Genomic DNA, 14,685 nt, shown 5'->3' with positions numbered 1-14,685 from the left:
CTGCAGATTATACTGCTTTCTGATTGACAAATGTGGTTGAGTTTTACTGACAGAGTGGGTCTTTAAATTAGTTACTGGAGGAAAAAAAGCAATGCTAAGCCAAGGAAAGTGTATACCAAACAACAAGTGGCTCATATTCAGATATAAAACGACAAAGCAAGTAATTATTACAAATTGTTTTATAAGCCAGTATCACTTAGCTTTCCAAGTGGTAAGTACAAATGTGCCACCTGTGTCAGCACTAAAATTCTGTCCGGCATGAAGTCACTTAAAAAGGCCATTATTGTGAATACTGTAGAAATACAGACAGAGACCATGGAGACAGCTTATAAGAAATATTCTCAAATGTCTTCTAAGGCCTAGAATGTTTGACAGGAAAATATAATGTTCTGTCATCTATCTATCTCTATTCCATCCATCCTCATAGTATCTGAGCACCCAGTTAAAGGACTCAGAAGGTATGCCTACACTGCAGCTGGACTGGGAGCAAGCCTCCCAGTCCAGGTAGATGGAATCATGCTAGTTCAGCTCAAGCCAGCATGCTAAAAATAGCAGTGCCAAAGTTGTGGCTCTGGCGAAGACTCTGGCTAGCCACCTGAGCTCAGACCCAGGGGGTTGGGTAGGCTTGAGAGCTCGAGTCGCAACAGCCATAATGCTACTTTTAGTGAGCTTCCAACTGCAGTGTAGTCTTACTCCTGGGGTCAAACTCGAAGTTGGTGCGTGCAAGTGCAACTCTCGTAAGTCAGTGAAATTACACCCATGTGCAAGAGCTCTGAATCTGGTCCATGGAGTCTACAAGAACATCCAAGGACAAGAGGTATTAGTTTCATAACAGATGTATCATGACTTCTTTGATTGAGATAGGCCACTAGAAACTGGGAGGTGTTTTCCAGAATCACCACTCACAACCCATCTCCCTGAATTCAAAAGGCAACAGTCTTCTCCACTAATCCCATTTTATATTTTTCCTTTTCAAACAAACAGAATGGTTTACTGCCATGGATCTGAGACATCTGATTTGGCTATGGTTTTTGGAAGCTGTACTATCCAAATGCTAGAAGACACCCGCATCTTGCTACACTGGGGGGGCCTGATTCAAAATGAATGGGATCAGGCCCAAAAACTAGAATGTATAAAAACAAACATTTGCTGTATTTCTCCCTAAAGAACCTCTTTATAAATAGAATTATTCATGGATAATGTTTTAAAAGCAGTATCATCTTTTAGTGATGAATTTAAAAAAAATGCTATGCTTAGAAATTCTAATGTCAACCCAGTGTGTATATATATATATATTTATATATGTGTGTGTGTGTGTGCACGCGCGCGCGCACGCGTACTATTTATTATGGATTTTCTGGAAAGAATAATAGGCTTTTATTTGTTTCTATTACCATTCTACTGATTTCTTTCTATTTATATTTTCTGTACTATAGATTTTTAATTTTTAAAAATATTAACCCTTCTTTTCTGTACTTTCACAAGGAACAATTAAAAAAATTATACACACACACAGAGAAAATTCTTTAAGGCTTTTTAGAATTTCAAGCCTTGAGGCCCCAATTCAGCAGTCTGTCCTTATTCAGTGAATAAGTGAATTGTTTAACGGTAATGTACATAAGCACATGCTTAAATGCTTTGCTGAATTGGGGCCTGAAAGGGCAGAAGAACAGGCAGAAAAAGACTCTAAGTCCCTTTGGAGCTACACTAATGTAAGATGGCCACCTTTAAATGCAAAATATAAGAATGGGACCAAAGAGTCTAAACATTCGTTTACATATTTGCTCTTCTCCAGTTATATGCTTGACTGTTTGGAGATAATACAAGAGTTAACTATGTGAATTTATTTGCAAAAAGTCTTACCTTGTAATCTGTGTTCTTGTATTGAAGTCAAGAGATCTCATTGAGCGTAAGACCTCTATACATCCCAAGTACTGCAGGAAGAAAGAAAAGTTATAAAGTATGTATTATACATTGCTGAGCTCTAGGAGAAGAAACAATCAATAAAAGTTACTGTGCAATCTTTGTTTTACATCTGATTTATCATTTGTAAGCTAGCTTTTCATAACTAGGTTCTTTGGATCACAGGGCTGTTCTATAAATACTGCATTTCATTTACAATTTAGTCAACATATCTTTTTATGCCTAATCTCATCATAATACACAGTACATAATGTACTGTTTAGTAGTTCATTCACATTCATATTCTTTACTAGGCTTGAAGATATTCAAAGAAATACAAATAAAAAATCAATATAAAAAGGGGTTAAATTGAAAATTATGCCAAGATATTGTCATGTTTATCATCAATTTGTTATAAACAAATCCATATATTATGGGCCAGATTATCAAAAAGTCAGGCATACAACTTCACGTAACTATACCCCAAATCAGATATCTGAAAGAGTAAATGGTCAGTGAGAAAGACAATTGAGTATTTGCATGTGCAAAAATATGATCTGCACATGCAATTGCAATAAGTGGATGTACACATTATCTGGCTTTTCCCAAACTCCTAACTATTTTATGGTCACAGATATGGGGTTTTTTATAAACCAGATGATGTGAAAAGCAACATGTAATCCTTTAATCAGCTGATTGTAAATTCAGCTCAGAAAACCCCTGAAAAGATATATGGACAGCCGTCTATCTATTGTTCTAAAGATAATCCTACAAAATTAGAAATATCTTACTCAAGCAGATTCTAGCACATGGCTGTTTGAATACAATCTGCCTTGCTGTCATGTTTAAAAAAAAAATCTAACTGAAAAAATAAAACGGGTGGAATTCAAAACTGTTATAGGAAAATGGTCATGCCAAGCTAATCACTTTCAGACAAATGCAAAAAAGTATTATGGTTCCGATTGAAAGCAAAGCATATAATTGTACATGAAAAACTCTCCAAATTATTATAAACCCACATCAGGTATTTCCATGTGGAAGTGACCAGTTAGACATAGATGATCTGATTCTCCATTAGATCCAACCTGTATCCCACCAGAGGAAGACTGAGCATGACAGAACTCAGTTCTACCACAACTCCACCTTGCCCCACCCCAATACGCCGCCTCCTCTCTCTTACGCTAGAAATGCAAAGGGAGCAGAGGTGGGAGGTGGCTATAAATTTCCCCTACCCAGGGGGAATTATACACTGCAAATCTCTGGCCAGTTTAAAGCTACTTTGCACAAGCAGTAGAGTGGCCTTAGCAGACTGGAGAATCCACTTCTATAATTAGTTATTTGCATGAACAAACACCTGCTCAGCACATGGACATTAAGTGCATAATTATCCACCGGATTTTTTGAAAAAAAATCAGGCCACACAAAATACATAGTTAAAGAGGGACATCTATAGAAAACAGGCCTGCTCCTTTGCTCTAGTACACTGTTTTTACACCAGTGTAACTCCAGTAAAGTCAATTGAAGTATGCTGGTGTTAAACCGGTGTAACAAAGTAGAGAATTAGGCCCGCGTTCTTTGGAATAATGGATAGATGGGTGCCCCAAAGTCTAATCAAGAATTTTGTACTGAAATTATGAATGTCTGATTAAAGGATTATGTTGTAGGGCTGTCAATTAATTGCAGTGAATTCACACCATTAACTCAAAAACATTAATTGCAATAAAAAAACCCAATCATGATTAATCGCACTGTTAAACAATAGAATATTTAATAAATTTCAATTGGTATTTTTGGATGTTTTTCTACATTTTCAAATAGATTGATTTCTATTACAACACAGAATACAAAGTGTATAGTGCTCACTATTATTTTTTATTACAAATATTAGCATTGTAAAAATGATAAAAACAAAAGAAATAGTATTTTTCAATTCACCTCATACTAGTACTGTAGTGCAATCTCTATCATGGAAGTGTAACTTACAACTGTAGATTTTTTTTTGTTACATAACTGCACTCAAAACCAAAACAATGTAAAACTTTAGAACCTACAAGTCCACTCAGTCCTACTTCTTGTTCAGCCAATCGCTAAGACAAACAAGTTTGTTTACATTTACGGAAGATACTTCTGCCTGTTTCTTATTTACAATGTCACCTGAAAGTGAAAACAGGTGTTCGCATGGCAGTTTTGTAGTAGGTGTTGCAAGGTATTTACGTGGCAGATATGCTAAACATTCATATGCCCCTTTATGCTTCGACCACCATTCCAGAGGACATTCTTCCATGCTGATGCTTGTTAAAAAAATGGTGTTAATTAAATTTGTGATTGAACTCCTTGGGGGAGAACTGAAGGCCTCCTGCTATGTTTTACCCGCATTCCGCCATATATTTCATGTTATAGCCGTCTCAGATGATGACGTAGCACATGTTCGTTTTAAGAACACTTTCACAGCAGATTTGACAAAACACAAAGAAGGTACCAATGTGAGATTTCTAAAAATAGCTACAGCACTCGACCCAGTGTTTAAAAATATGAAGTGCCTTTCAAAATCTGAGAGGGATGAGATGTGGAGCATGCTTTCAGAAGTCTTAAAAGAGCAACACCCCAATGCAGAAGCTACAGAACCTGACCCACCAAAAAAGCAAATCAACTTTCTGCTGGTGGCATCTGACTTAGATGATGAAAATGAACATACGTTTGTCCACTCTGCTTTGGATCATTATTCAGCAGAACTCATCATCAGTATGGATGCATGACCTCTGGAACGGTGGGTTAAGCATGAAAGGACATATGAATCTTTAGCGCATCTGGCACGTAAATATCTTGCGATGCCAGCTACAATAGTGCCATGCGAACACCCATTCTCACTTACAGGTGACATTGTAAAACAGAAGTGGGCAGCATTATCCCCTGCAAATTGTAACCAAACATTTTTGTCTGAGTGATTGGCTCAAGAAGTAGGACTGAATGGACTTGTAGGCTCTAAAGGTTTAGATTGTTTTGTTTTTGAGTGCAGTTATGTAACAAAAAAAAAATCTACATTTGTAAGTTCAACATTCACGATAAAGAGATTGCACTACAGTACTTGTATTCAGTGAATTGAAAAATACTATTTCTTTTGTTTTTTACAGTGCAAATATTTATAATCAAAAATATAAAGTGAGCACTGTACACTTTGTATTCTGTGTTGTAATTGAAATCAATATATTTCAGAATGCAGAAAACTTCCAAAAATATTTAAATAAATGGTATTCTATTATTGTTTAACAGCACAATTAATTGCGTGATTAATTGCGATTATTTTTTTTAATCGCTTGGCAGCCCTATTATGTTGCTATTTACATTATCTGGAATCTTGACAAAGCGTCTTATAAAGGAGCATACAAATAGAGAGAGTTTGTTTGTTTTCATATGCCACCATAGATTGTCTTTTAATTTCTCTATAAAATGTTATTGGCATCATTGTAGCTTGGAGTAAAATGAAAGATTGAGTGACTACTGTGAGCTGGTTGATTCTGTTGTTGTAGTATAAGAAACTACAGTTTGGGGGATAGATTTGTTTCAGTATCTATTTTTTGTACCTTTTTCACTTCACTTGTATCTCACCTTCTGGTTTTTGAAGTTTCTAAAATCTTAATGCAAAAGGTGTCAGCAAATATGAAGCCAAACTTTAAAGGTCAGATCCTCAGCTGTTTTAAATGAGCAAGCTCTACAGAACTTAGTGGAGTTGCACTGATTTACACGAACTGAGGATCTGGCCTAACCACCTAAAATTGAAAATGCAAAATATATTCGAGACCCCAACTGCATGTTTCTGCCATTACCTGTTTGTATCCACATATTTTGCATGTGCAACCCAGGCACCTACAACAACATTTTCATGCTTTAGAGCATAAAGTTAAGATGCTAAATTTATATTTAGATACCTCTGTAGGTGGCTTGATTTTCCTGGGGGCCAAACACCTAAAACCCATTCAAGTAATCAGATGATCTCAATGAAGCTATGCTAATATACATCAGCTGAAGATCTTTGGTGCAGCATATTGAGGAGTGTCTGGAATTATTTAGAACCAAACTCTAAGGTGTAAATTAACAAGCCCACACGCACACGGCACTGTAGGAACAAACAACGATAAAGTAGTGTACCTTACTTCAATGGAATTGTTTTTTTTATTTTCTACAAATTATGCCTGATGATTCTACAATACACTGATGCTTATCTATTTATAAACTACCTAAAAGGGAAAAATCTAGAAAGACGATTGGACGTTTCCTGAATCACAGAAAACCAGCATGGTAACACAAAATCATGGGGGCTACTAAAAGAAAAATGGTAAGACTTGCAGTATTCCCTATATATCTAAGCTAAGATGGCAACTCAACTTTTTAAGATCAGAAGATGCCAACCCTTAAACATCCCGTTTGCAAATAACAAGACGGCTGTAAATACTAACTGCCACCAGAAAGTACAGAAAAAGTCCCCAAAGCTAACAGCAGGATGTACGTCTCTCTCATATGTGGTCATCCTCAAATCACTCCCCAATACTAATACTGACCTCTGAGAAACATCCACTTGAAATATACATACAAAGATCCACCAAAAGATAAATATAGTCAACTTAACAAAAGAAAAAAAAAGACCCCAAAAACAAACAAACAAAAAAAAAAACCCCATTCATTTATTTTCATTTGTACTCTTTTACTGAAAAGAGTGGCCTATCTTTTGCTCCCAGCACTCCATAAAACACTTAAAAATGCACTTATAAAAAACAGACTACTCCTGTAACCTCCACCCTTCACCCAGTACTTAGCAGCTAAAACATACTGATAACCTTAATGAGCTTCCACCAGAGTTTTCCCAATACTTTACAACTCAGGAAAGCTTGTGGGTCTTGCAGCACAGCCTGGAGTAAGATTATTCTGAACTAGCAAAGAGCATGTTCCAAAGGTATGGGACTCTTGTGAACAATGAGATGCTGGCTGGCCCCTCTGTCAAGCAACTGTGGCAGTTTGGCCTGGAGAAAGAAACAACCTTTCAAATAGATAGGTCCCAACCCCCTTAGGGCTTTGTAAATCAAAATCAACACCTTAAAATCTACCCAGTACCTAGACGGTAGCCTGTACAGATCCCAAAACATGGCATCTCGTGTTGCTGGAAAGATGTATCCATTCGCAAGCAAGCTGTTGAATTCTAAACAAGCTGTAATTTCTGGATAGATTTTAAAGAGTGGCCATATGTCTGAGAACTTCTTTCAGGCCACCTGAAACATCTCTTTTTTTACATCAATGTTTTTTAACTAACTAGAAAACATTTAGTCAAGACTTATTGCTAGACAGGGTAGAGTTTTCTCTGTGTTTACGGGGAACAAACGGTTCCATGGAATGAGTGTTCAGTGTAATCAAGTGTTTGGAGTGAAGAGAAAAGAAGAGTGTAAGCACTATCAGCCAGTTTTTGCTCAAAGTGAATGTTAAAGATTATTGTTCCGTGTTTCATAGGCTTAATCACACTACATTTCTGGAAGAAATCCTCCACTCCAAGAAATATGCACGTTACTGTTGAGTCAGAATCTGGCATTAGAAATACCAATATTGTTAATAAAAACATACAAAGATGTAGCCCCATGTAGAGTGGATTGCAACAGTCTAGTCTGGCAGTGACAAAGGCATGAACGACAGATGCAACATCTGCACCTGAAAAATACCCAGAACCTCCTGGCCATACATAGATGGAAAAAGCTTACCTGCCCATAGCTGCTACCAGATTTTCGAATAGCAGGTGGGAGTCCAGCCAGACTATATATTGCACACCTGTCTCACAAATGTTGAGCAAACCCCTTCAATCTGTCCGAAACAGGGTTAGAACTCCCAACCTCTGCAGCTGAACTACTGGGACATCAATACCTAGCTCACCAATACTATAAAGGTCTTCCTAATGAGCTTAAATGGACTAGCAACATGGGCTTATGAAGATGATTGTCATCAATTAAGTCCCATAGCTCATGACATTATAGATTGCACCAACAGTACACAACACCATGTACAAACTATGTCAGAAATAGCATGGTTGTGTTAGCAAATAATATGTGACCTGCCATATATAGCCTTTAAGCACCCCAGTGCCTTCAGATCCTAACACATGTAGAGGCTGCTATAGTTTATGTGTAAACTACTGACGATAGCTCCGTGGTGATGTGAAGTAGCCTCAATGTTCTTGGGTTCTGGGTTGAACTCCATTTAATATTTGTAAGAAGAAAGGTCTAAAATATATTGGAACAGATTCTGCAATAAGCCCACTAGAAGCACAAGTTCTTGATGCTCAGGCTTAAAGCATATTTCTATTTTGGAAAATACTGTAAAAATGGCACATACGTACTCACCACATCAGTCCCTTGTGTGTAGTCAAAGTGATATCACTTGACTTTCATTATTAAATTGAGCTTGTGCTGCATTTTATTCTTATTAGCACTACACAATATGACTAAGTGAATGAAAAGGATTTAGTTCCTTTTTGTGCATCAACAAGATTGTTCACTAAATTCTAGCTGCAGGGACCATCATTAATAGTTAAAAGGCAACAGGGTTGTGAAAATGTCACTAAGGGGGCGGTGCATAATCTGAAAACAATAGGCTTATACGTGTGTAACTCAGGGCATAATTTAAAGGCTACAGGGTTGACCAGGTGTAACTGAGAGCCTAATTTGGGCAATATACATTTTACAACTGGTGTTGATACATGAGAATAGAATCCAGACTAATTCTCAGGTCCCAGGCTGAGTTTCCAGGGTTGGCAGTTACAAACATCTTACATAATGAGCATATTTCTCCTTGACGTCATTGAGAAACAATAAACTTACTGCCATGCAATGCCATTTTTACAGTCCCTTTTCATAGTACAACTGTACTTAAAGTGCATGCTGCCTAGACCACCACCCTGGAAGCATAGTCAACAGGCTGCCACCCTTTTTGTACTCAAGCCACAAAACTATTTTGGTAATTAATGTTTTTAAATTGTTGTTTTAACTTAACATTTATTATGTTGAACATCTCACTAATTTGTACTGATGGCAATTGGGAAATACATTGCAAGTGACTGATTTTAGCCAATTAGTAAGAATACATCATAAAAAAAAGTAGAGCTAATGCATCACAAAATACATTTGGTCATTTACTTCACAAGCAGATTATTGCTTAGGTTTCAAATATTTATGATACTTCATAGCATATCTTTCTAGTAAAACTCTGCAATGTATTTGTAAAACTAGTGATGTCTTAGTAACATAACCCTTCTATAGCAATTGCAATTAAACTTGTGGAGAATTATGGGGAAGACCACTGATTTCTGTATTTTGAAACACTACTCGGATTATACAATCCATGCCAATGCATATGGTAGTCCTAGGCCTGGTGACTGACAGCTTGTTGGGAACCTCAGAAGACTGATCCTTCAAAGATATGGTAACAAGCCACTAAGCAGTGTTTGTCTAAAGAAACAGTGCCAATATAAACAAGGAGTCCAGTGGCACCTTAGACACTAACAGATTTACTTGGGCATAAGCTTTCATGGGTAAAAAATCCTCACTTCTTCAGATGCATGGAGTGAAAATTACAGATGCAGGCATTATTATACTGACACATGAAGAGAAGGGAGTTACCTCTCAAGCAGAGAACTAGTGTTGACTGGGCCAATTCAATCAGGGTAGATGTAGTCCACTCAATAATTGATGAGGAGGTGTCTATTCCAGGAGAGGTAAAGTTGCTTTTGTAGTGAGTCAGCCACTCCCATTCCCTATTCAAGCCCAAATTAATGGTGTTAAATTTGCAAATGAATTTTAGTTCTTCAGGTTCTCTTTGAAGTCTGTTTCTGAAGGTTTTTTTTGTTCAAGTACGACTACTTTTAAATCTGTTATAGAATGTCCAGGAAGATTGAAGCGTTTTCCTATTGGCTTTTGTATGTTACCATTCCTGATGTCCGATTTGTTTCCATTTATTCTTTTACAGAGAGACTGTCTGGTTTGGCCAATGTACATGGCAGAGTGGCATTGCTGGCACATGATGGCATATATCACATTAGTAGATGTGCAGGTGAATGAGTCCCTGATGGAGTGGCTGATGTGGTTGGGTCCTCTGATGATGTCGCTAGAGTAGATATGGGGACAGAGTAAGCCACAAAGTTTGTTACAGGGGTTGGTTCCTGGTTTAGTGTTTCTGTGGTGTGGTGTGTAGTTGCTGGTGAGTATTTGCTTCAGGTTGGGGGGCTGTCTGTAAGCGAGGACTGGCCTGCCTCCCAAGGCCTGTGAGCATAGCAGGTTCATTTTCCAGGATAGGTTGTAGATCGCTGATGTGCTGGAGAGGTTTTAGCTGGGGCTATATGTGATGGTCAGTGTTGTTCTGTTATTTTCCTTGTTGGGCCTGTCCTGTAGTAGGTGACTACTGGGTACCTGTCTCGCTCGGTCAATCCGTTTCCTCACTTCCCCAGTTGGGTATTGTAGTTTTAAGAATGCTTGATAAAGATCTTGTAGGTATTTGTCTCTGTCTGAGGGATTGTGACAGTGCCAATATATCCTTTGACAGTTTTCATGGCAATAACATTGGAAATGGATTTCTACAATTTCGAATAATTAGCAAAGAGGTGACCTGTTTTATTCCCTTCAGGATATGTTGCTCTACTTATGAAAATAGATACCTCTTTCACTCCAGATTGAAAGAGCTTTGGGAGTACACCATTGTCTCAAGGATGAATGTGTAATTGCTTTAAGTTCTTACTTGAGTAATAATTTATTCTGGCATTAGTCCCATTTAAATCAATGGGATGACACATGAATTAAAGCATTACTCTTTGTGACAGGGGCGGGGAGGGGAAGGGCACACAAATCAGGCCCAAATGATTATCCAAAACTATTTAATTTATATGAGACATTTTTCTTGGCAGATGATTCCTCATAAATATGCCTTAAAGCACTGGTTCCCCAAATTTTCCATCCTGTGACCCTATGTTATAAGAAAAGAACATTTTAGGATTCTCTCCTCCACAGTTGTGGGACCCTACTTCCATCCAGCCAGTGTAAAAAGAGAGATTGGTCATGACCCCTAGAATGAGAACTCGTGCTTTACGGGCACTCCAGATAAAGCAGAATAGGAGAATCTCTTATCTGTTTTGTGGGAAATAATCTTTAACAGGTAAATAGTGAAGTTCTTACTTAGGCAACCTCCCATGGAAGTCAGGGTTTGTCCTCTCACTTCTCAGAGCTACACTGAGCCTTAAAAGGCATGTCTGAGTTGGATGAGATGTGGAGGAGCTATGCTGTAGCTGGAACCTCAGGAAGAATTCTGGCTAACTCATTCAGACTCCCTCCTGAGGTTCTTAGGGAACGTATGATGCAATAACATTTTGTCCCACTTTAAATGGATAGTGTTCACTACCCTGCATCTGGCTAGCACCTCCTCTGGTGAAGAAGTAGGTGGCATGGCCTCACCTTCACCCTGTCCCTTGCCACTCGACTCCACGGTGGCTAGTACCACTGGCAGCATGAAACAGTGACTCTACATCACACTGTAGCCCACACACAAGGTGCAAGGGGAAGAAAACTCCCTGCACTCTTCTTTACCTCCCACGTTTGTGAACCCACACACAACCTGGTGTTACATTTGGAACAGAAACAAATGTCCTATAACAATTAGGAGGAATTTGTATCTGGGATGTTTTAAAGAGGGCGGAATATGGGCCTAGTCCCAGATTGTGACTGGACCTATTGAGACTGATTACCTGCTGTATGCTAAACGATGCAACAACACTAGAAAAAGTACTGCAGGTAGAAGTAAGAGTGGAGGTTTGAGAGTAGGAAGTAAATGCAGGTGAGTAACAGCCAGACTGTTTTAGCTCAGCACTTAGAATTTAGTTTTTCTGGTGCTTTAAGATGTAAATATTTGGCTTTAAAATGTCCTATTTAGGTTCTAAGTGAGATGGCTATTGAAGCCTCCCCTATTTTGAGTCCAATTATATACATTTATTATATTATATATCACCTTGTACATTATATAGTAACAAAGTATTCATGCAGTCAGATTCCTTGACTTCTAACGGCTCCTCTTCACAAAGGTGCACTCTGCCTTATGTAAAGGAATGTATAAATTTGAAGAGAGCTGATTAGTTTCGACTTTTTTTAACTTGACATTTTTTTTGTCTTCACATCAAGACTTCAGCATATTTTCTAAGGGTTCAGCCATGCATTATATTCATATTGTGCTCTGGGAGGCGATGCAGAGGGGCACCTACTCCAGGGGAGCTCCAGGCAGAATTCCTCCTGCAACTACAGAAGGTACAGGGAGAGGGAGCTGGCTGCTACATTCCTTCAGGCAATGCAGCATACTCCAGCTGCTTTGCTGTATCCCACTTCCTCCCTGTTTGGTGAATAGGGTGCTAGAGAGTACACTGAGGGAAGCATAGACTCTTGCACAGGATAGGGGAAGATTTCTTGTGCATTCCCATTACCTCCCTGTGCACCTCATTGAATCATGCACTCACTAATATTGTATTAATAGATGTTCACAGCCTCACTCTGGGTGAGATAAAATCATTTACCTTGGTCTTGTTTAATAGTAAAACAAGTGTCAACATCATATATATTTACAATATAAAAATAATAGAATGGAACACACTGTAGTTGAAAAGGCAAAAAAGTACTATTTAGTGTTGCCATATGTTTGCAGTTTTTGGTAAATTTTAGAATAATATGTAATCATTCACAAAAATTTACAATGAGTCAATTTCTCATTTCTTTTTCTTATTAAGAACCGTAGAGAATGCATGTTCTAGCCCAGACAAAAAACTCTACGTAAATATTGATTAAATAGAAATGGAACAGAAAATCTGAAAACAAGTCTTCTTTAGTGTTCAACAACAAGACTTAGCCCCTTCAGCCATGAATTTATTGTCACAAATTGCTCTAAACAAATAATGCAATATTGCAGTACTTCTACACTAGTTTAAACCACCATTAAATATTATTGTCAATAGTTTTTCATGCCTCTTAAATGGAGAAAACTATCACAAAAATGCAGTCAGCTAACAGATGATGCAGGTCTGGAAAAGGGGAACTAGTTTTTGACTACTTACTAAAGTTGTACATAGTACAATTACTAGCTTGTGCTTACTACAGCTAGAAAGAATGTAATCTATATCACACATGCTTTATTAATCCTTAATTGGTGAATAAAAGTCTATTGTTTGACTGCCACATTCTATTTGAATGTCAGGGTAGTTCTGCACAACTGTAATAGCAAATGGATTTAGGGGACTGTAAAGGTTTGGACTCACCCCTGTGGCGCCTCCTGCTGGTAGTCATTGAGAATTAGCTCATCCAGCCACCAGAGCTCCCTCTGCAGGCTGGTGATCCGCCTTACCGCCAGCCCTCCATCTCCCTCCCAGGACCCAGTGCCCCTTTCTCTGTGGTGCTGCCCCCCAGCAGTACTCCCACACTCTCAGGTTCTGGGTCTCCCCACCACGGGGAACTCCCACCTCTAACCCCACCTCACCTCAGTCTGGGCTACTGCCATTCCCCACTTAGCCCCTTGTATCGGGGGCAGATTGCAGTGTGTACGCCACTCATCACAGGCAAGGGGGTTTTGGACCTGCTGCCTCCGCCTACCCGTGGGCTGCCCCTCTGCAACCCTGCACCTATTCGGCCTGTAGTCAAGCCTGCACCTGAGGCTTTCCAGGCCAGAGCTCCCAGCTCCAATCTAGGTGTCCTGCTCGGTACCTTGCAGCCAGGCCCTTCTCCTTCTACAGGCAGAGGGAGACTGAGGGGGCTTTTGGCTCACAGCCTCTTATAGGGGCAGTTGGGCCGGATTGACCTGGCCACAGCTGCGGCTGCTTCCTTAATCAGCCTGGGCTTTTCTGTCAGGGCCAGAGCAGGTAACCACCCTGCTACGGGACATAGATGCATGTCCTGTGGATGAGTTCAATGCCTCCCAGAAATCACTTTAAAAAAAAAATCAATTGCTGCAAACATTCCATAGTGTATGTATTTTTTTTTAATGGTACCTCATTAATTTCATTTGGCTTTTCTGTGAAGTCTACAATTCGACACTTTCTCCATTTTGTTCTCTGAACTGTTTGCTTTGTTTTCTGATAATGAGGTCATTGCTAAAATTATAATGTTAAAATTGTTGTTATGGAAAAGAGGTGTGCTTCATAAGCTCTAGATCTAATTAGCACAGTAGAAATAGACAGCATTTTCATAATGGACTGCAGAGAAAAAAAGAGATTCCAAATTTTCTTTGAATCAGTCCAAAATATTTTTTAAATTCACTTTATAAAACAGTGGATCTAGACAACAGCACTAGGAACTTTAGTATTTGTTTAATACTCAATGTGCAAATTCTTTAAAAAAATCAGGGCCAGTTTTAAAATTTTCACTGCATGACTCTGAGTCATTGCATATTATTTGAGGCTGTGCTTTAAATAGCTTAAAAGCTTCTACAATTAATTTCCTGTGAACTCTTTTGGATGAGAACCTTGTCTTCATATGCGTTTGTTCAGGTACCATAGAGTTCTGATCCTTACTTGGATCTCCGGACTCTACTGGAATATAAATGTTCAATAAGAATAATATTAATAATAATAGATGCTGAATGACTATACAATGGTTTTGTCTAGATAAATCTACCTTATGGATAATCTATTGAAACAGCCTCTGACCAAAGAATGACAACCATTTTGTCCTATCTTACATACAAACCCTGTCGGTTTAGTTGTTTAAATGATAAAAAGATTCAGCCTCCTAT

General features: G+C 38.5%; 1 protein-coding gene across 2 annotated transcripts in view; it reads right to left on the bottom strand.

Annotated features, from left to right (window-relative positions):
* Positions 1-14,685, bottom strand: part of SHC3 (SHC adaptor protein 3) — a 98,656-nt gene that overhangs the window by 55,100 nt on the left and 28,871 nt on the right. For both annotated transcript variants that reach the window (XM_038403718.2, XM_043514752.1), the window contains one exon: positions 1,864-1,934. In XM_038403718.2, the coding sequence (XP_038259646.1) occupies positions 1,864-1,934 (71 nt within the window). The remainder of the gene's footprint in view (positions 1-1,863; positions 1,935-14,685) is intronic.

The sequence above is a fragment of the Dermochelys coriacea genome, chromosome 5 (genome assembly GCF_009764565.3).
Source record: "Dermochelys coriacea isolate rDerCor1 chromosome 5, rDerCor1.pri.v4, whole genome shotgun sequence".
Lineage (NCBI taxonomy): Eukaryota > Metazoa > Chordata > Testudines > Dermochelyidae > Dermochelys > Dermochelys coriacea.
The sequence above is the reverse complement of the archived record's forward strand: the minus strand, read 5'-3'. Positions and strand labels throughout refer to the sequence as shown.